Raw genomic sequence first — 22,710 nt, 5'->3', positions numbered from 1 at the left:
CACCACCACAAAAGTCAATACTAAGATAATTGTGTTTTGCCAACAATCAAACATGGTAACAGGAGCATCGTGGTCTGGAGCTGCATGAGTGCTGTTGGCACTGGGGAGCTGCGGTTCACTGATGCAAACATCAATACCAACATGTACTATGACCATATTGCATGTTTTTCTTCACATAATTGTCCTTTGAATACCCATTTTTAAGTGTTTAGACAGCTCCCTAAAACTTTATGTGTGAAACGTACACTGAATTGCTTTAGTTTTAAAACATTATATCAACATCAGTTAATAAATATGACATTAGGGTTCAATTTCAGGAGATTGCACATTTCCAAAAGAACACACTATACTTTTGCAACATGCCTGATGAGTGGGAGATTCAATGCAAGACAGCCTTGAGTACAGAAGTAAAAAAAAAAAAACCCACATGAGTGATCACAGATGTTTCTTTTCACAATTCATTGATATTGTGCACTCAGTTATGCCAACAATATGCTCATAATTTGTGACATCTTGATCATTCCTAGCTTTTCATGGATTAATCCCATAAAGACATTTACAAGACACTAAAAATCTGACAGGCGACCATGTACCCATTGTTTCTGGTCTCTCAAGAGAACTGTTGGATTTTATGATGAGCCACCATAGTCAAATAATGATCACCATGACTGCGTTCATTCATTCAAAGCTTGTTTTCTGGAACATGCGGGCTGTTTGGCAATGGATAAAATGTTGTCTTGGTACTATTGTGTCTCTGTCATACCTTATCTGAAGATCTCGTCAATTCCATCCCCTGTATTGAGTTTGTACGTGTCTAGTGTATTTGAATGCAGAACCATGAATTTGGTTGTCTACATGTGGCCAAAGAAAATCCTGAGTAAAAAAAAACAACAACAAAAAAACAGCTCTGCGGACAATGTCATTTTCAGTTAATTGCCAACTCAAGACCCCCAAAGCGGAGACCCAAGGGGAAGAAGTTGGAGCCATAGACCACTGTTAACTTGATGGTCATTAAATCACCAGGAAAAGGCGAACAAGAGTGACGTAACCTTTGAGACACATTTATGTTTCAGTGCTAGTTCAGCTGCTGCTGGACTCAAGTGACAGAAGTGTCAAAAGTGTCTTTGCCAAATTTCTTTTTGTGTGTGCTAACATTCATAGTTTTGCCGTACTTATAAGTACAGTGCAAAAAGTATTTTTTTCATTCTAATATTTCACATTTTGGGGCATCTGGAACAAATTATTTAAATTTACAGTCACCTCCCGTGACATCGACGTTCGAATTTCATGGTTTCACATATTTTCGTGCGTGGGTTTTTTCCAGGTACTTCCCACATTCCAAAAGCATTCTAGGTTAATTGGCGACTCCAAATTGTCCATAGGTATGAATGTGAGTGTGAATGGTTGTTTGTCTATATGTGCCCTGTGATTGGCTGTACCCTGCCTCTCACCCGAAGACAGCTGGGATAGGCTTCAGCATACCCACGACCCTAGTGAGGATAAGCAGCATAGAAAATAGATGGATATAAATAAACCATGCTGTTAAAAACCATATTTAGAACATTGTTAAAAGGTTTTTTATGCCATAACTATAAAAATATAAAGTTTCTAAAGAAGGAATAATCCGCGGAAATTCATTTATTAACTTAATTAACCACAACGAGGCATTACCACATCATTTCCTATGGAAAAAAATAGCCTCAGGTTTCGTATGTTTCACTTTTTGTAAAACGTTTTGGAACAAATTAGTAACAAAAATCTAGATACTAAAGTATAATATTTCCGCTTTCCTAGCCTTTCAACAAAAACAAGCACCTTTCTCTTAACTCGAAACAGGTAAGGAACCGTAGTTGGTAAGTTTCATTCATTCATTTTCTATCGCTTATCCTCACCAGGGTTGCGGGGGGTGCTGGAGCCTATCCCAGCTGTCTTCGGGCAAGTGGCGGGGTACACCCTGGACTGGCCGCCAGCCAATCACAGGGCACATATAGACAAACAACCATTCACACTCACATTCATACCTATGGATAATTTGGAGTCGCCAATTAACCTAGCATGTTTTTGGAATGTGGGAGGAAACAGGAGTCCCCGGAGAAAACCCACGCATGCACGGGGAGAACATGTAAAACCCACACAGAGATGTGTGGGTGGAATTGAACTCGGGTCTCCTAGTTGTGAGGCCTGCTTGCTAACCACTCGTTCACCGTGCAGCTCTATTTGTTAACTTAAACACTGGAAATGGATACCACACACCTCCCAATCTGGCAGTAGAACAATGTGATTTGTATCAGCAAATTAACAGATAATGGTAACGATGATGTGAAACATATTTTACATCAATACAATTATAATAATTGCAGAAAACCCCTGTAGTCTTATAATACACCATACCACAATCATTTTCTGGGTTTAAAAACCAATAAAGGCTCACAGAATAGGCAACATCTGTGTCAATTAATGTGTAGACTCGCGCCAAAGATTTTAGTTGCTGCGAAAACATCCTCATGAGGTCCTATGGGTACTTGGAAGAACGACTGACCAGTAAAAAAAAGGCAATATGGGAGGTCTGTGTCCAGCACTAACAAGACATTTCAGTTCACCAGCGTCTGCTCTTGCTATTGTGTAAACACCACATCACGGGTTCCTGTCATTGACCCATGAAGTCACTTACACAGTGTAAATCTCACCTCCACATGTTTGCCTCATAATAACAATTACAGTGTAATACATGCGAGTGAGAGAGTGCAGAGCCTGACTGAGGAATGTTGGATGAATGGGTACCAGTGAGTATCAGTGTTTTCATAGAACCGTGGGCGCATATTTTCTTCATTTTTTTCCAAACCCCACATTTTCCCACTGACATGCCACAGAGCAGGTTGGTCCCAGTGGTAGGCTTGTTCCACTGGGGAGCTATAAGCTGCAAAGCATACACAAGCGTCAGCTGCCTCATTTACTGCCACTAATTTACTGGAAATAGGTTGTGTTGGGGCACTGGAGGTTTCGGTATGTTTGCTTTGCACATGTGTGAGTGTATAATGACTTAGAACTACTATGTGCTTGTGTGATAAACCACTGTTGGTTCCATATGACCACTTTTTGAATTATTCATTCATTATTAATCATTTAGTTGATCAAAAGTCTAAAAAATCTTTAAAAGTATACTATACTATATATATACTAGTATACTATATACTGTCACTATATTGACAGTTACTATGGTAGCCATTATGTCATTGTATGGTCATATCACCTCGTACTCCAGTACGTGACAAAAATAAAATAAAATAAAATTTAAAAAAAACTATATTAGGAAAGCAGGAAGTGAACAAATGTAACAGTTACTGATTGTAAAAGTACCAGATGGAGGGGTAGGATTTAATGAGCTTTGCTTCTTCCTACTCCTTTAGGACATTGGGAATTGATTATGGGATGCACTCAAATCTGATGCATGTTCAAATGAAATAAAACCATTACCATTACCAATGTGGATTGAATGTCATTTTACTTGCAATTGAGTTTGGAAGAGAGGACCAAACATGGGACACAGAAAGTTTCTCTTAAAATGTAACCTTTACGGGTTCCAACGTCCCTGAGATGTTTCCACACGGCACAGTGGAGGGGGTGCCGTCATGATCTGGGGTGCTTCAATGGAACAATGGAGCTTCAGGTTGTGCAAGGGTGTCAAGCGACAGTGGGCTATGTGGACTATGTTACAGGGGGCATCCCTCATGACTGAAAGCCCTTGACTATGTGGTAATGACTGGTGTTTTTGCAACAGGACAATGCTGCAATTCACTACAAGCACTACACTACAATTTCTTCTTTTTGCATTTTGTAATGCTCTTTTTCCTCCGATTTTTCAACTAGTCTTGACATTTTAAAGAGTTACGATCACAGATGCGATGCAAGTTATCAGCATGTTGCCCTTGGAAAACAGTTCACCATGACTTAACCCCACCACAGACTCTCACACCCCCCAACTCTCCCCTCTTGCAACTGCAGCTGCAATGTGTGTGAGTGCGTGCATCTGACCACCCATGCTCTGTGCTGGCCAAGGATTAGGGGGAGCTCAAGTTAACCCCAACTTTTTTCTCCACCACTTAACACAAATGGCCAAATTGATGCAGATGGCTCAGGTAAAGCTGCTGGCTCCAGCACAGAACACAAGGTGTGTGATAGAGGGTTATTGTGTATGTGAGCAAAGGGGGAGTATGTACATGCAGACGCTTGTACGCAGTCCTTTGAGATGTTATCTGAAGCTCACTGCTGTTTTTTTAATTGGCACAATGTGCTCTCTTTGCCCTGCACTTACACAGGAATTTATTCTCCATGCTTTGCCGGGGCCCATGTGCACATCTGCAGAAAGAGACGTGGGAAACAATTTCACGATCTCATATATACATTTTGATAGTTCCCATATGTCACTGTCGGAGTGTGTCAACAGGAAGTGATGCAATAACTTGCAGTAAATGAGGTGAATGGCCACTAATGGCTGAAATATCTGTGTACAGATGATGGCTCAAGCAGATAAGTTTTTGTTATTATAAAGAAATGGGCCAGAAGTCATATAATTTGGAGTTCAACTAAAATTTAGGGTAAACTTGGAGTTCATACCATTATCAAGAGACATGAGTTTAAAGGATGATTTAAAAGATTAGCTCAATAACTCGACCTCACAGCTGGAAGACCCGAGTTCAATCCCACCCTCAGTCATCTCTGTGTGAAGTTTGCATGTTCTCCCCGTGCATGCGTGGGTTTTCCAAAAACATGCTCGGTTAATTGGCGACTCCAAATTGTCCATAGGTATGATTGTGAGTGTGAATGGTTGTTTGTCTATATGTGCCCTGTGATTGGCTGGCCAGGGTGTACCCCGCCTCTCGCCCAAAGACAGCTGGTAGAAAATGAATGAATGAATGAATTCAATAACTTAATATTTCTTTGTATTTTTGTATTTTGACATGACATTAAGAAACAGCAAAACCAAAAATGTTACTTTTTATAGACTTACACATACTGAGCAGCCAGGACAAACACATGTACAGTGGAACCTCGGTTAGTGTACGTTCCGGTTATAGTGTATTTTTTGGTTAACATCAAAAATGTATGTATACGTTAAGCTAATTTTGCTTACATTACATTACAATATGGCACGTCTTGTTGAGTTATTAATATACTTTGTCCAACATGTTTGTAACGTATTTTCAACACAAAACGTCCCTTAGTAGTGTGTTAGCATGCAAACCGGAACTGGAAGTCATTGTTCCCCCAGCTCCACCGCCGGTCTATGACATCTTCAGTGATTGACTCTGTAGTTCTTGTACAATACAATGTACAATACATTCAAAAAGCCAAACGAAAACTACACTGTGACTCATCTGATTTCAAAAACAGGAAATGTGTACAAGTTGGTGTAATTAAAATGCACAAATCTTAGATGCCACAATGACACCCTTCATACGAGTAAACACAGAGTGACCTGACTTCATAGAGCTTAGCCTCATAATCCCAGCTGCACTAACAATGCTAGCTGGTCGATTAGCCACTGGCTGTATTGGAACAAAACAGAGACGGTTAACAACACAGAAGGATTAGATTCGTCTTCTTGGGGATGCGAGGGTGGCACCAGAGTAGACCTGTAGCAGACATGCAGTCCGCTGACTTAGTTGGAAAACCAGACATAGCACTGTCCAAACCTTATTGCATTTACTGCAAGAATGGCGACTATTCATGGACTGTTTACTTCATAAGTGTTTTTGGGCTAAGCAGGCCAGCCAATAAGCGATTGCTATGTATGCTAAAATGTCAACAGATTGTTTGTATTCTCAAAAACCCATAACAATCTTTGAAATCATTGGAAACTGACAGTGATACTACAGTGATAATACTGAAAAAAATACTAAAAATTAACTAATGCAAATCTGATATTGTGGTTAATGACAACTCTAATCGAGGGTTTTACCATCAGTGCTGTTTTTGTCTGTACATTTTGGATAATTACTTCCTGACACATTTGCTACAGAATGCCATGATTAGGGCTGTCTTTGACTGAGGGAAGTGGAAAAGTGATTGCCCACTAAACGTAATAACTGGATAGGCCACCCTTAGCAGCAACGACTGCAATCAAGCATTTGCGACAACTTGCGATGAGTCTCTTACAGCGTTGGCCCCCTTGTCTTTGCAGAATTGTTGTAATTCAGGCACATTGGTTTTCCAGAATGAAGCGTCTTTTTAAAGTCATGCCACAGCATCGGAATAGGATTCGGGTCAGGAGGTCACCTTCCCAAAAGTTAAACTTTTGTCTGCTCAGATCACAGAGTATTTTCACAAAGGTCATCAAGATGTATGCCGGTAAAATTGAGAAAAGCCTAAATGTAGTTTTTGTTCAGCAATGGCTTTTATCTTGGAACTTATTTTACCCAGTCATGAACACTGACCTCAATTGAGGCAAGTGAGGCCTGCAGTTCTTTAGATGTTGTCGTGGGGTCTTTTGTGACCTTTTGGATGTCGTTGTACTCTTGGGGTAATTTTAGCTGGCTGTTTGGTTACCACTGTTCCATGTTTTCACAATTTTTCAGACTGACAGAGCTCAATTAATCTCAGTTAAGTTATGTTAACAGGGAGACAATCACTTTTTCACACAGGGCCATGAAGGTTTGGATTTTTTTTCTTCCTGAATAAGAAAACATTTCATTTATAACTGCATTTTGTGTTCAGTTGTGTTGTTATTGTTGTCATCACTCTCAAATTATTCAAAACTCTGAACAGGATAAGCAGTTGAAAAAGTAAAGAAGCCCCAAGGTAACATAAAAACGCAAAGTAAACCCGAATTCAAGTCCAATGTCCTCAATAAAATCCAGCACAAGTTTGTATGGATGCCTTCATTTTCACTTGAATTTCAATACATTCCTACGTGCAAGTTACAGCATCTATGCTCGTGTGTGTGTTTGTGTTAGAATGCATTCCGTTTGTTTGTCACTTGTTGATTTATGGTGCTTCATTATCTGCAGGCTGCAGATGCCTGCATTTTGGAGTCATCCATAACATTTACTGCCAACATGTATATCATCCTGCAACTATTTCATTTGCTTTTTTTTTTGTTTTTACTGCAGCCCATTTATTCACACTATAAATGTGGGCTTCGATTTACTGACTCACTATGTGTCGACACTCCCAATTTGTGGTGGTTAAATCCTAGACCGATGAGTGATGTCTTTACATACATGGACATGACTCATCTCTCTTTAAGTCAATAAATCATACTTGGGATGGGATCCATGATTCATTTCATAAAACACATACCGAGTAATCAATAAACACATGCTGCCAACTTCTAATTATCGCAGAGTAAAAAAAAAAAAGTGGTTAACAGCTGCGGCTGCTTTAATCAATGCCACAAGATGGCATTAGCTGGCATTTGAAGTATCATATGTGATCAGCATCCAGCAGTTTTATCTATCTCTGCATGCTCTTTAAAATACTGATTGCGCTTCTCAGCTGTTGCTATAAAAAGTCATGAGTGTTAAACTTGCCATCCTGTTGTTTACAATCAACAATGAGCTGTATTCATGTATTCAATTGCTGCAGTCTTCTTAATAAGTGGCCATGTTTTCCTTTCCACTTTCTCATGCACCCTAAATTATTATTAATAGTAAAAAAAAATCTAGTGCAATGAGTTTACACATTTGATTAACAACATGCTCTCTATACTGTGAACTGATTATGTAATCTGATGCATTTTCAAATGAAATTAAACTATTTCCATTACCATTGGTATTAAGTAAGCAGCTTCCAATTTTCCATTTTGCTAACTAAATGCATTGTCTTTAATTGGAGCATGCATAGTTCATAGAGTGCTCCAGCACTGGGAAATGAAGGGTAAAACATTTTCTTTAGGGAGGTGAGTAGGGATGTAATGATTACTGGTATTAATGATTAACCGTGGTAAAACTTCTGCGAGTTATTTTTACAGTTTCAAATGGAAATTATCATAAAACCATGATTGATAACTGCACTTGTATAAAATCACATCACGGTAATAATGATAACCGTGATAGTGTTGGTCACAATAATCATGATATAACATTTTCATGTTGTTCCATCCATAGAGTTAAGAAGTTAATTTTCTGATTTTGTTTTTAGGTCTGTGTTTGTCTCCTTGCTCTGCATAACTGGGTCAAGAGTGACCTTGGGGACAATGACACCATACAACGTGGCTACAGTGGCTACGGCCAGAGTAACCACTGGAATTCAAACCCAGACTGAACAGTAGTTGAAGTCATACCTCCTTAGAAGCACAAATTACGCACATTAGCAACTCTATGATTTGCAGTGGTGGAGGCAGAAGGCATAGACAGGCAGTGGAGTTAAACATTTCACTGGACCCTGAGTAGGTGTAGTTCGGATAAAGGATGTTTGGGGAGTGAGAGGCAGCCAAACCGGAACACAGAGGAAGGACAGAGCAGAGATCTGCTGGTGACCTTAGCACGCAAACCGCAGCTCTCCTATTGTCCACTAACTACAGACAGATAAAGAGCCATGGACATACATAACCTACTGACAAGAAGGAAAGTACTCATCAGACTAGAATAAAAATATCCTGCTGCCAAAATAGAGGGGAAAAAAATCCAGAACGGAAGCTGAGGAAATTCAGATTTCACTGACAAATTCCGACAACTCCATCAACAGAGACAACAGAAGTCATGTTTGGAGGAAAGTTGCCTTAGAGACAGAATACGGCTCCATGAAAGGGGGCAAAGGTTTCCCTGATATGGACTGCATGGAGGGGGCCTCGCGTGGAGCAGTGCCTGTCACCATATCCATGAGACCCCTTGTTACCGTAAACACCCCTTTGCTGAATTTGCCAGTCTGTGCCTTCATTCACTGGCAGAGCTCTTTAGGAGATGCCAGGGGTATGTCTCATGGGTGAGAAAAGCTCAGAGCTCAAGGTGACTGATCTGTTGTTTCCGACTGTAGCGTTCAGAGGAAGGTGGTCAGGGGTTAGAAAGCTCCGCCCGCCTGTGTGGCTTGGCATATCCTCTCCAGGCCACAGACCTCTAAAAATAGAGGCACAAACAAATGGCTCTCAGACCGCACATAACTTGAATGTGTCAGTGCTCATTATATATAGTCAAATAATGTCAGATAACAATAAACAAACAATGATCTATAGTATCTTACCAAACCTGTCATATTTTATCTGCTATCATTTTCATATCTTTTAAAGAGACAATACTCAACTTTGGAAATAACTTGTGATCAGTGGATAGCTTGTGTAGCTATCGCTTTACTGTCCTCTGAATATTGACTTAAATACTTCAAAGTGAGCATGTCCAAATTGTGGCCAAAATTACTGTGACCATCACTGTTATCTACCCCTTCCTTAATCTTATTTGGCATGGAATTCACTATAAAGTGCTGTAATTCAGCAGCTTACCAGTGCTGACAGTACTCGTGCAGCCCCAAACCATGAACAAGCCTAGGAAAAAAATAATAATGCCACCTGTTGCAAGACAATAATGCGAGGCAAACAACACTAAGACACCTGCTGCCCTAGTAAGCTAAGAAACCTTACAACAAAAACACAAAGGTCAAAAAATAGTACTTGCAGGCTGAGGACAAAACACCTGCTATGACACAACATGCACCGGAGATTAGCCACAAATTCGATAAAGGAATAACAGCCACCTGCTCAAGACTAACAATAGTTGCAGGTTTTTCAGGGCAAGGAGCTGATAATCCACAAAGAAGGAATATAGAATTTGCAAAAGACCCACCATCATGTTTATCACGGTTACATAAAAGGCAGAACCGTGCAGGAATGTGCTGGGTACAATCACACACAAGTGTTACGCTCCGTGCCAGTGGGAGTGATGGGGCACAGGGCAGGAGAACAAACACCAGTTATTCCTTCCACGGAGAGGAAAGAATGCTAATGCACATTCACCCATGGACCAAAACATAAATCATCACATAAACACAGACTTAGTTCTTCCCAGAACAGTCTGCCAGAAATACTTGTCTTAGGTGACAACGTGAATTTAGATTTAGTTTGTCTGAAAGGCATAGAGCTTGACCTGTAGAGTGACCTGGTGTTAACAAATCTTTTCTCACATTCAACTGCCTTACAGAAATTAGCCATTAAAAAATATACATGTTAATCCAACTGTAAAAATGTATGAATATGTTATTGGTGAAGAAAGGCAAACATTTGTTCATTCATTCATTTTCTACCGCTTATCCTCACGAGGGGAGCGGGCGGTGCTGGAGCCTATCCCAGCTGCCTACGGGTGAGAGGTGGGGTACACCCTGGAGTGGTGGCCAGCCAATCACAGGGCACATATATAGACAAACAACCATTCACACTCACATTCATACCTACGGACAATTTGGAGTCGCCAATTAACCTAGCATGTTTTTGGAATGTGGGAGGAAACTGGAGAAATCCCACACATGCACGGGGAGAACATTCAAACTCCACACAGAGATGGCTGTGAGGCCTGCGCGGTAACCACTTGTTCACCGTGCAGCCGCAAACATTTGTAAAACCTAAAATAAAAAGTACAGTGGACACTCGGTTTTCATTATGAATCTGTTCCAAATGCAGTCCCACAGAAACATCAAATATATTAGTTAAAGGGATAAACGAACATTTCACATCACTGTTACTTTGATTGAAGACTCACATCATTGACAAAGATGGCAATAAGGCCAAGGGACGGGAGTGGGAGGAATTCAAATATGTCTCTCAAATATGTCTCTCACCTTTCTTTATCCAAGTGCTGGCAATTTCAAATTTCTTTAGCTTATTCTTTGGCAAAATGTTTATTTTTTGCAGCCGTGATCAATAAAAAAATAAAAGCAGACACTTGTGTTTTAACTGTGTTAGATAGTATAGAAAAACTAAGCTACTGTATTTAACGGATGGGAATCTGCAACAAAATATCAGTCCCAATAGAAGGTTGCAATGTAGTAGTCGTAAAGCTTTCTTCGACCCCATGTTGACATCATCTGAAGGATTTGTATTGTCTGCCTAAAAAGATTAAGTGGGCGTCACAATACTTTTACCCTGAAAGGACTCAACAACCCCCTTGCAACAATTAACTATAGTAAGAATCCTCTTGATGAAGTCATCATCTCTTTGGCCTCCGTCAATCACCCGGTAGGAACTCAACTGTAAAAAGTATTCGAAGCAGGGAAAGCAATGTTGACCCAGGCTTATGGAGACTTACCTTTGGAATGGAACCTCTTGTGGACACCGTTGCCCATGTACATAAAACATCAGTGAGTATGTTACTTTGCATGACATGTAAAGTCATACTAAGATGTACTGGGAACAACAAAGCAGGAGATAATGCTGGAATATGATAAGGGAATTCCTTTCCAACAGAAACACCTTTATGGTATCCCTACAATCTATTTCATACAGGACCAATATACAGTACACTGCGAGACAAAAAACATCATGTCAGTGTGATGACTTTGTTTTGTGAGCAAAGCAAGGCTGACAGGGTCATTAAGTGAGCAAGTAAAAGGATTTGAGGAGGCACATGAGGTGCATCCCCGGTGACTCCCCCTCTTTTCCTGGTTTTTCACCTCTCAGACCCCCGTGACCCCTTTTTGTTGGTGCGAATGGGTGTAGATCTCTGGAAGCGGCTAATTACAGTCTTTTAGTGTCTGTGTGTCCAGGATTTAAGTGCTTGGGCATTCCTATAGATGGTAGAGCTGCGTCTCTTTGCTCTTTTTTTTAATTAATTATTTTTCTCTGACCAGTACACAAAGTTCACTGGAAATGTAGCATTGGCACACACTTTTTTTTAACACAGAAAGATTAGACTGGTCTGTCACAAGCGCCTCACTTACCCCAGTCTTTGGTTTTGCTCCGAGGGTTGCTGTGGCGAATGAAGCTGGGGCAGCAGCGCCTTGCAGATGCAGCAGGTGCGATGATACGGGCATAGATCCCAAATCGAAGTCCTGCATACCGTAAAACATGTCATTACGGTGACTTCAAATGTTATTTTTGCAAAGACACTATAAGCCAAGATAAGTAACCAATGTTATCGGCAGTTGTCGCTATGCTATTATTGAGTGATTGAACTGGTTCAGGATCAGTCAATGGAAAAAGGAGCTTCATACCAGTTGTCGTCGTCGATGTAGGGTGGGGATGGTATCAGTGGAAGAGTTGACACAGAGGGCATTCTCAATTTCCTGGTCTAACTGGTCCAACTTCATCATTAGTAGCACCATGGAGTCTAGACGAGCATGGTCTCGCTAAAGAAAAAAAATAACCTACTAAGTGATAAATAACATTACAACAAATTAAATGACACTTGGTGGGGGCAGCAGTGGCTCAGGAGGTAGAGCAAGTCGAGCGGAAACCGGAAAGTTGGCGGTTCGATCCTTGCTCCCTCCACCCAGTCACTGTGGTTGTGTACCTGGGCAGGACACTTCACCCACCTCCCACTGGTAAATGTATGTGAATGAATGTTTGATGGTGATCGGAGAGGCCATAGGCGTGACTTGACAGCCACATTTCTGTCAGACTACCCCGGGGCAGATGCAGATTACCACCACCAGTGTGTGTCTGAGGAGTGAATGAATAATGGGTTCACTTCATGGTGAAGTGCTTTGGGTGCCTGGAAAAGTGCAATAAAATGTAATCCATTATTATGACTGATTGCATTGTCAAAAAAACAATGCTTCCAGCACCAGTTCCAAAATATTTTGCTCGGCCAGGAACTTTTGGAGTTGTGGCAAGGTAGAAAAATTAGAAGAATTTCAAAAATAGGTACACATTAAAGTATGACATGGGCATCTGGTTAGGGGAGGTGTTCAGGGTACGTCTAACCGGTAGCAGACCTCGGGGAAGACCCAGGACACATTGGAGAGACTATGTCTCCCAACTGGCCAGGGAACACCTCGGGATCCGCCGGGAGGAGCTGGACAACGCAGCCGGGGAGAGGGAAGTCTGGGCCTCCCTGCTTAGGGTGCTGCCCCCGGGACCTGACCTCGAATAAGCGGTAGAAGATGGATGGATGGATGAAAGTATGACTGTGCTGTTTGGGATGAGATATTTGGTAAAATATAGTCAAAAACAATGTCTACTTTTTACCGTTAAATCCACATCGACCAAAAAGGAAATAAACATTGATTTTGGCCCCTGATATCTGCACAGACCACAGATATGCGCACAGACCAGTGACCATGCTTCATAGTCACTAATTGTCAAATACAAGAGATTTCACCCATTCTGCCATCAAACCACTATGGTGTAATTGGCATACGCTTCAGCCTACAAAATAAATTATTATTCCAAACATAAATTATGTATTACTGCAAAAACATGCATCTAACTAAATTCAGGTTTGAGTTAAATAGCATGAAAATAACTTTTAAGGGTCAGAGATGTAGTGACCTCAGCTATGGGGCCCATTCATTTTTATTCTGGGGTGTCCCTGGTTGTAACCAGCAAACCTACACTGTTCACTGCTCGTGGTTGCAAGTATCACACTGACCCCAGGTGGTCCTTCTCCAGTAAGGCAAGCCACTCTTATACTCTCTAATCTTACATAATATGACAAAAAGCCCTTGTTAGATATGTCAGACATGCTTTCATTTCCTTCTGATTGTCTCTTCCTGTGGGTGTGACTAACCGTCTGAGCCTCCTACCACAAGAAGACCTCCACACATGACATCACAAGACTGGCTCATGAGGGGCCAAACAAAACTTGTTACATTCGCTATAAACAGATCCGTGTTATAAAACACTTTACAAGGGTGAGCTCATGGGACACGTAGACACATTGTATGTTTCTGCAAAAGGTATGGAGACATGGTGGCATATGGTAAATGTTTTAGTTTATTTTGAACATGCTAAAGAAAGTTTCGATGAGGTACATCGCATGATTCAACATTCAAAAAGGAGTACGGGAAGAACAATTATTTAATATAATAAACATCTTCTCCGGCACTTTGTTCACTTATGTGTGTCTCATCTGCTCTTGTGTGTGACACATTACAACATATGTCATAATTAAATCATGAAGGTGAGATGAAGTACAAATCATAAACATGTCGTATTGTGGTTGGGGTTAAGTTTAGTTATGCTAGGAAGGCAGCAGTCACATGGACAGAGATGTGACTAATCCAAATGTGTGTGTGACTGATGGAGTCACAGTAAACAACCAACCATTGGATCAAATCCTCCCGCTGTCTCTCAACTCCGTAACACGGATTAACCTTAAAATGTAAATATTCCAGAGGTCGAACCTAATTTGGGGGAAAATATACTTCAAAAGGAGTATCTCAGCACAGCACAGTTTAGAAAACATCAACATTTAGAAATTGTTTTGTTCTTTTTGGGCTAAGGTTGACCAAGCTCAACAAGAGCTAGAGGAATATGCTGTACACCAAAATGAATGGGAATCCAATCGCATGAAGAGACTATGAAGTCTGCGTGCTAACCACTCGACCACTGTGCAGTCCCCTACCACAACCTCATTCATTGATTAATACATTTTCTACCGCTTATCCTCACGAGGGTCGCGGGGGTGCTGGAGTCTATCCCAGCTGTCTTCGGGTGAGAGGCGGGGTACACCCTGGACTGGTGACAGAGCACATATAGACAAACAACCATTCACACTCACATTTATCTATGGACAATTTGGAGTTGCCAATTAACCTAGCATGCTTTTGGAATGTGGGCGGAAACTGGAGAAAACCCACGCATCCATGGGGAGAACATGCAAACTCCACATGATGAGATGGCCGAGGGTGGAATTGAACTCGGGTCTCCTTGCTGTGAGGCCTGCGCACTAACCACTCGGTCGCAGTGCAGCCCTACCACAACCTGTTCAATTGTAAAGACACTGAGGCCCTAGTGTTTCTCCCATTTCTCCCATTTCTCCCATTCACTGACTTTCGAGTGGAGTGGCAGTGTACATTGCCATGTTCTGCCTCTTGATCACAATGAAACATTGTGTCATGGTAAAACAATGACATCTTCACAAGGCCTCTCTGAATGGACAAAAGCATCTGGCTGTAGACAAGCAGCATGCAACAACAACCACAAAAGAGCGGAATGAAAAACAAGTGTAGAGCGGGGTCTGCATCGTTTTATGGGAAGTTCTGGTGGTTTGGGTGCTCCTTTTTTCTCATCCCGTTACATTCCTCACCACTTCCTGTTTTTTGATGCAGGACAGTTCCCACACTAAACTTATGGTCACTTCCCTCCCATTTTCTTTGCTTTCATGTTTTTTAAACCCTCTTTACACCTGGAGGGTGTCATTCCCTTTTTTTTCAAACTGTGAATTGAAACGGTATGCAAAATTACTTGCAAAACAATCACTTGGCAACTGTAATCATGCTTGCTATTATTATAATGCCTCTGGTGATGCACTAAGACAAAGATGAGACATTTCTTGAGAAATGAGAATAGAAATTGAAGCAGACAGAAATGGGGAGAGAAACAGCACTTTTATTGCCAAGTCGTCTGCTCTCAGATAAACGCCTGTTGAGGCAGAATGGCCCTGGGGTCATGATAAAGCCTTGTTGCTAAAACAAATAAACATAGTAACAAAGCCCAATATCAAGTTAATCTAAAGGCATTATGCACACCAGATGGGTTTCATTTCACTAATTCGATCCACAACAACACGAGCCTTGTGGGACATCATCATGAACTGAACAACATCTTGAATTGAATGGGACAACATTCTCCAATTATTGAAAGTCATGCTTATAATAATTATAATAGACAGGATTTATATAGCGCTTTTCTAGAGACCCACAGCACTTTTGAGAAACCATAACAGTTATCACCGTGGTATCACCGTCATTGGTGAATTTTTGAAATCCTGATTCCTTCAGTATATATGGAATATTTTCATCCATCCATTCATTCATTTTCTATCCCGCTTATCCTCACTAGGGCTGCAGGGGTATGCTAGAGCCTACCCCAGCCCATTCCGTTGGGCGAGAGGTGGGGTACACCCTGGACTGGTTGCCAGCCAATCACAGGGCACATATAGACAAACAACCATTCACACTCACATTCATACCTATGGACAATTTGGAGTCGCCAATTAACCTAGCATGTTTTTGGAATATTTTTTCAATGTTAATAGAGCCATCTAGACATTAAATTACACCTAAATAGTCACCTTTACATTCATATTAAAAATATAACATTCATATTATTGTGGTAGGTCTCACAGCTAGGAGACCGGAGTTCAATTCCACCCTCGGCCATCTCTTTGTGGAGTTTGCATGTTCTCCCCGTGCATACGTGGGTTTTCTCCGGGTACTCTGGTTGGCTGGCAACCAGTCCAGGGTGTACCCCGCCTCTTGCCCGAAGACAGCTGGGATAGGCTCCAGTACCTCCTGTTACCCTCATGAGGATAAGCGTTAGAAAATGAATGAATGAATTATATATATAATCAGAAGAAAAACAAGACATTAAAGACAGAATCAATGGCAGACAGGAAGTGATGCCGGTGGTTCATAGTTGAGTTTTCGCTTTTCCGCAACAGTAATCAACAATCAATAACAACAGTAATTATTATGAATATAAATACTATTATTACATTACTATTTTTGTGTTTGTTGTGAGATTATTTAATATGCAATACAGGTTCAAGTCTGGTGCTTCGGTGGTGGTCTCGCACAAGAATTACTGACACCTAGTGACCAATATGGAATGCTACCATCACAAGTTGGTGGTCTTAATGGCTTATATTGTACTTGTGTTTTTGTTCATTTAGCCATTATTTTTACTTGAAAATGCTTCATTTGGGCAAAAATACGGACAATTTGCTTCAATATGCATGTTTTTTTGACTAATAATAGACCATAGTCAACTGCAAATCAGCATAATTTACTAATTACAGCGATGTTTGAACTATGATGTAGAGAGGGATGACTTGGGTAGTCTTTATACACCAGTTTGGGCCACACTGAAGGCAAGGAGGGTTAAGTGGCTTACCCTAATACTTTTACCCGCTCTATCACAATGGCCATCGTAGCTGCTGAAAGTTGCTCACTTCTAAGTGTTAACGGGCCATGATGCTATTGCAACAGTTGTTGCTATGTTTGTCTGTCTGTTACGCCCTCTTCTCTCTCTCCATGTCCATCTCCAGGTTCTACAGTCAAGTTTTCCAATCAGACCCCTTGACTAGGTGATGAAATGGGCGCTCTCGCCATCTGTGGCTGCACTATACCCCCCTCTCATACCCTATACAAGTGTCTTGCCCAAGGACATAACCGCAGTGACTGGTATGGAGGAAGATGGGTTCAAACCGAACAACACTCTGGTTTCTGGACGACCCACTCTATCGCCTGTGCCGGAGCTGCTATTTTGTCAGTGAAAAGTAGTAAAAGCCAGATACTGATACCATATGGTAAAACATTTGCCTCCAACCTTCCAGTACCTTCTGTTTTTATGGCTACACACCTCTTTTGGAATTTTAGGAGGCAGGATCTTTCCTCTTTAACCCCCCAAAAATGATTAAAAGTGCAGGGCCCTATGATATTAATGCAGGATTGGTTTTCCAGGCCTGTGAAAACCAAAGTGTGAGACTGACATCAACCCAGCTCGTATAAGAAAACTTCCAGAAACTCAATGTAGAAACCAAATTTGATATACTAAAACATCCATAATTAGAGGGCTGACCTTCTTTTTGCAAGAGAGACAACCACTAGTTCATATGGATCACCCAGTATCAAGCTTATTCCGGTTTTGCCATTTAAGGCAATTTACCAAACACAACCATTGTTGTTTCTTGGGGGAAAAAAAACTTCCTAGGTTTGACTATGGGCAAAATTAATGCTCAATTCACGTTAATTAGAGTAAGTTCTTCACTCCTGTTTCATCGCTGCATCATATTAAACAGAATAATGCTGCCCAGGGATGTTACACCATAGTGGGGATCTGTGTGGCTCAACCTCAATAGGAACCTGAAAAATGATTGAATGAAGTGCCTGGATCTATCTAATTTCCTCAGAGGAGGTCAGCTTTTTATCAAGATGTAGAACATCCTTGGATAAGATCCTACCCATCAGCAAAACAAATTACAAGATGATCCAGAGAGATTCCACAAAGACATCTAAATGGCTTTTCCCCTGTAAAATTACTGCCAAATGCACTTCTGGATCATATCCTTCTGAAACTTTCTTTGACACAAAAGCATTTTTTACAGCAAATTTCATTCCAATCAGATAATTTTGCCAGAGGTCGCATTTTGTAAGTTACTTTTTAGAAAGATTAGTCAAATCTAATAATAATTAAAATTATAATAAAAATCTGGGAACTTTTATATGATGCTTTCTGTGTAAACATTCTCACCAAAACCCAAAGCTATATGGCGGGGCAACCATGGAAGGATACTTAATATTGCTGTACACAGGAAATTACATACAAACAAATGGGCAAACCCATGCAGATGAAAACCGTGGCGGAGGTAGTAATAGCTATGGTTAATATTGGAGAAAACCTAGTTATATGTAATAATGAAGGAATTTTCATTAACGAGCAAATCTTTTTAAAAGTACAGCTTTTCATTTTCTGTCAAACTTGTGCAGTCATGATTATGGAGTGTGCATGCTGTCCCCGTGCTTGGGTGGGTGGGGTACTCTTCCTCCTACATTCCATAAACAAGAATGTTAGGATAATTGGAGACTCTAAATTGACCATAGCTGTGAATGTGAGTGTGAATAGTTGTTTGTCTGTGTGTGCCCTATGATTGACTGGTGACCATTCCAAGGGGGTTACACAGCCTCTCGCCTAAAGTCAGTTGGGATAGTCAACACACCCGTGACCCAAACTGGGACAAGCTGTAGACAAAATGTGAAAAAAATGGGTGCTGTTTGTAATTAATGGATTTTTGTTGTTGTCATTCCAAACAAATAAATACTATGACAGTCTTGGGGCCTTTGCTTTGTAAAATCGAGCCTAAATCCATCTTTGGCACTTTATGTGTGCCCGCTTTGCAGACCACAGAGTGTAAATAACCCAGCATACAATTATGCCCCAGGCTTAAACCTTTCACCCTGGTAAGATGCTAAGTGTAATCATAGTCACCACGCAAAGTACTTATAATATATTTTGTTTCACAATAAGCCATTGAGAAAGACAAATAACATTTTGCAGATCAACACCCCCCCCCCCCCAACCCCTTACTGATCTGTAAGCATGTGAGAGTGAAGTCATTGTTTTCCGAGAAGTTTGCCAAAGTGTGGGACAAAAATGATTCATTGGCTATGTGGACACTTAATCACAAAATTACAGTTACAACTAAAATGAATAACTGTTTCTGCAGCTAGAATAACTCCATCCTTACCTTCTTAATGCGCACTTTCACCACGTCTTCAGCCTTGTGAACTCCAGACTCGCACATCCCACCTACAGCTGGCCTGGCAAGGCATGTGTCACTGGGACTACCCTCCCGCGTGGCGTCGTCCATCTGCCCTTTTGTACCTACAGTAGCCACATGCATATGGCGTTCGTTCTGACCAGCTCCAACCTCAGAACCAGGTGACTCACTGAGGCGACCGTTGCCATGGAGTCCTTCCAATGGCAGCTCATTGTTGACCTCTGCTGAGAAGGCGGGCAGGTTTTGGTGGTGTTCTTCAGCTGTATATTCACCATCCATTGTTGTGTTGATATTAGCAGGTACATGGTTTCCACCTGCCTCAACCTGGCTTACCTCTGGGATAGTGTCCAATAATAAGCAATTATTTTCTAACTGATGAGCCGCAGCAGAGGTTGTGTAGATCGTATTGTCAATGTCTTTGTTTGGCTGACCTGCAGTCACCATTACACTCTGAATATTGATGTCTCCTCCTGGTTGCTCACAGGGTGCTTCCATGCTGATTGAGCAACACTGAACTTTGGCACAAATATCAGGTGATATGATTGGCCCTAACCTGACATCTGCTGATTCGCCGCCTCCTTCTGCTGGTCTGCTTTCCTCCCCTTGAGTGTTTTTGATTGCTCTTGTTTCGGAATCACGCCGCTCCAACAATGTCTTGAAAGACATTTCACAACAAGGGGCCCGATCCTGTGCTCCAGTGTAGTCCTGCTTTGCTTCTTGAATGTCTTTGGAAGGATGCTCAGGTCCTGATTTTTCATTTAGGACTTCTGAGTTATTTAATCCGCCCAGTTTGTCAGCTGAATCTGTGGTCCAGGTTTCAGTTGCTCCGTTGTCACATTTTCCTTCTCCCAATGCAGTCATGATTGGCTCCACAGCTTTGTTAGCCAGTGACATCACAAGAAGGCTATCCATTGTATTACCGCCCGAGGTTATCTTTCTGACAGCATGGCCATGGATGGAAATTGTGTCCTCAACATCTGGCAGGTCAAGCTGAGGTTCTGGTCGAGCAGCTGAGCACGGCATTAGTGTGGCCTCAGAAATTTCAGGACGTCTGCTGTAACTATCTGTATGACCCTCCTTTGTTTGGTGATGATCTGGAAGTTTGCCAGGCTGTCCAGCAGCAGATTGCGATAGTGGGGGCCCATTGTTTGTAGATATAGAGATGCATTGTTGCTCATCTACACAGATATGTGGATTTTTAAAGATATTATAATCGCTCTCTAGGCCAACTTCAGTTTCCTCTCTCTGGGCGATGTTGTCAGTTGCACAAAAAATAACAGCACTGCTTTTGTCACTTGGCAAAATACTGCAAAACTTTTCTGGGTCAAGACAGTTTGATTTCAGGTGGTTACATACTACCTTCTTTTCAAGTGGAGCGTTTATGTTACTATCTGTAACAGGCGGCGTCTGAGCCAGCTCATCTACAAACAGTTTGTGGCAGCCCTCCGGTAATGAGGCACATCTTATCCACCGGCCCTGTTTGGAGGACCCCGAACCCCTCCAGAGTCCATCATTGTCAACGCCATGGCAGCAGATCAGATCTAGATCATCAAAGCTGTACTGTAATCCCGAGGGGTGAGTCACATGATCCTCCCAACTTCTTTTGCGGATGGCAACTGGCATTATTGGTAGCCAGCGCTATTCCTTTTGACCTAGGATGAAAAGACAAGAAGATGAGAAGACGAATGATAAACTAACAAGAAGTAATTAGGCTCTAGCTAGACGATGTGACATTTTTATGCATACTCGGTTTCCTGATCTCAATAAACTCTGTCGTAGTGCTGGGTAGTTTTACATTAATTTATACAAAAGGAAGTAGTTATACAGTCAATACACTCTACATGATTATTTTTTTTATTATATTTTTTAATATCTCATCAGCATGCTTATGATACTGGATGACTACAATCTTAAACAAAACATAAGTGAGCCCAAATGATGGGTCAAATCACCAATAACATTTTCACCTTTTCTTTCCTTGGATGCTGTGCAAGATGGTACCTGTCATCTGCGTCTTGTACGTCAATCATGACAATCCTTTAACTTGTCGTTGAACCAACCAACAACTGCAGGACCCATATTTGCTTCTTGAGGTGAGAGACAGCACATGTAGCCATAAAGTCAACAATACAATATCTGGTGACAGTGCCAGAAATTGTTTTCAGAGTGTGGAAGTTACCTCGTCATTCATTCACTGAGTAAAATTGGTACTACGGATCCTTAACAAGTGTGAACCAATATCCATCTGAGGAATTTGATGTGCGGCAGAAGATGCAGGCTGTCTTTACTCCAGGTTTGAGACTGGAGTTAGTAGCTTCCCTGTGCAACGATCGGACAGCCGAAGAACACCCCAAAGGCAGACAGAAACCCCAGGAGCAGCGGAAAGTCCAAAGACATCTTCCATCTTGATCACATTAGTGTTTTTTGCTGACGCTGAATGCAGAGCGGCAGGGTGGTGGAAGAGGGGCTGGCTTTGCCTTCCTCTACTCCTCCCCCGGTCTTCTCCATTCGATCCTTCTCTCATCAGGTCTCCTCCCCACTGATTTTGACAGGGAGTCTGAGTCACATCCTATCAGCCCCCATCCACCCATCCTATAACTTTCACAACACAGCGAAGAAATGTATTACCTCTGCCTCCTCCAGCATACATTTTTTGGCCAGTTTTAGTCTCTTTCACATTTTTTTCTCTCATATTTGCTTCTCATTTTCATAAAACTGTTCTTCTCACAGCTTGTCACTAAGCAAAATAAAAAAGTCTCCCACCAATTCTCTTTAGTTTAATAATAGACAGACTACCCACCAAGACCCCGAGCTCTGGGCCAAAAAAGACTGCCCTGTTTAAGCAATTCTATCTAAGGCATGCTTTTGCCCAATATTTGTCATTATGTCACAGTACAAGAATTCTTGATCAAATACACTGGCACAATAAAAAAACTGCAATGTAGCCTAGCTCAACATGAACAAAAATCAACAAAACAGATGGAAATTATCAGGGATATTAAACCTGATGTCACTGCTTTTAGGCTAATTTGAACAGAGAATGGGGTTGCAAAAGCTATTGATTGAAAATAATATTTAAAAAAAAAATGAAAACATGCAATCAAGCATTGGTAACAGAAATGTGATGAAATACGCTGCTTTTACTTCCTGACCAATTATTGCATGATGCCTTTCTGTCCATGTGCATTTCATCACATTGATCAAGATTATCCCATGCACAGAAAAACAAGAACAATGTGGAAAAGTGGAATGAAACACCCTTCCACTATTCCTCGGCCTTTAACCTGCGGGTCATCCAGATGTGAGCCGGATGAGCTATTTTTTGGAGGGGGTGTCTCGCTGGGAA

The 22,710-nt window shown here is 41.4% G+C and overlaps 1 protein-coding gene across 4 annotated transcripts in view; it reads right to left on the bottom strand.

Annotated features, from left to right (window-relative positions):
- Positions 1 to 22,710, bottom strand: part of dlc1 (DLC1 Rho GTPase activating protein) — a 93,402-nt gene that overhangs the window by 55,704 nt on the left and 14,988 nt on the right. Inside the window, exons 1-5 of one of the 4 annotated variants that reach the window (XM_078793464.1) lie at positions 21,544 to 21,902; positions 21,332 to 21,451; positions 19,332 to 21,016; positions 12,133 to 12,267; positions 11,860 to 11,970 (exon numbers count right to left, since the gene is read on the bottom strand). In XM_078793464.1, coding sequence (XP_078649590.1) covers positions 11,860 to 11,970; positions 12,133 to 12,267; positions 19,332 to 20,987 — 1,902 coding nt within the window. In that variant the 5' untranslated portion in view covers positions 20,988 to 21,016; positions 21,332 to 21,451; positions 21,544 to 21,902. Of the gene's footprint in view, positions 1 to 11,859; positions 11,971 to 12,132; positions 12,268 to 19,331; positions 21,017 to 21,331; positions 21,452 to 21,543; positions 21,903 to 22,710 lie in introns of those variants that run through there. The other 3 variants (XM_058091625.2, XM_058091624.2, XM_058091629.2) reach the window with 3 other exon arrangements.

This window comes from Doryrhamphus excisus, linkage group LG9 (genome assembly GCF_037039965.1).
Source record: "Doryrhamphus excisus strain RoL-2023G ecotype Guam linkage group LG9, RoL_Dexc_Guam_v1.1, whole genome shotgun sequence".
NCBI lineage: Eukaryota > Metazoa > Chordata > Actinopteri > Syngnathiformes > Syngnathidae > Doryrhamphus > Doryrhamphus excisus.
The sequence above is the reverse complement of the archived record's forward strand: the minus strand, read 5'-3'. Positions and strand labels throughout refer to the sequence as shown.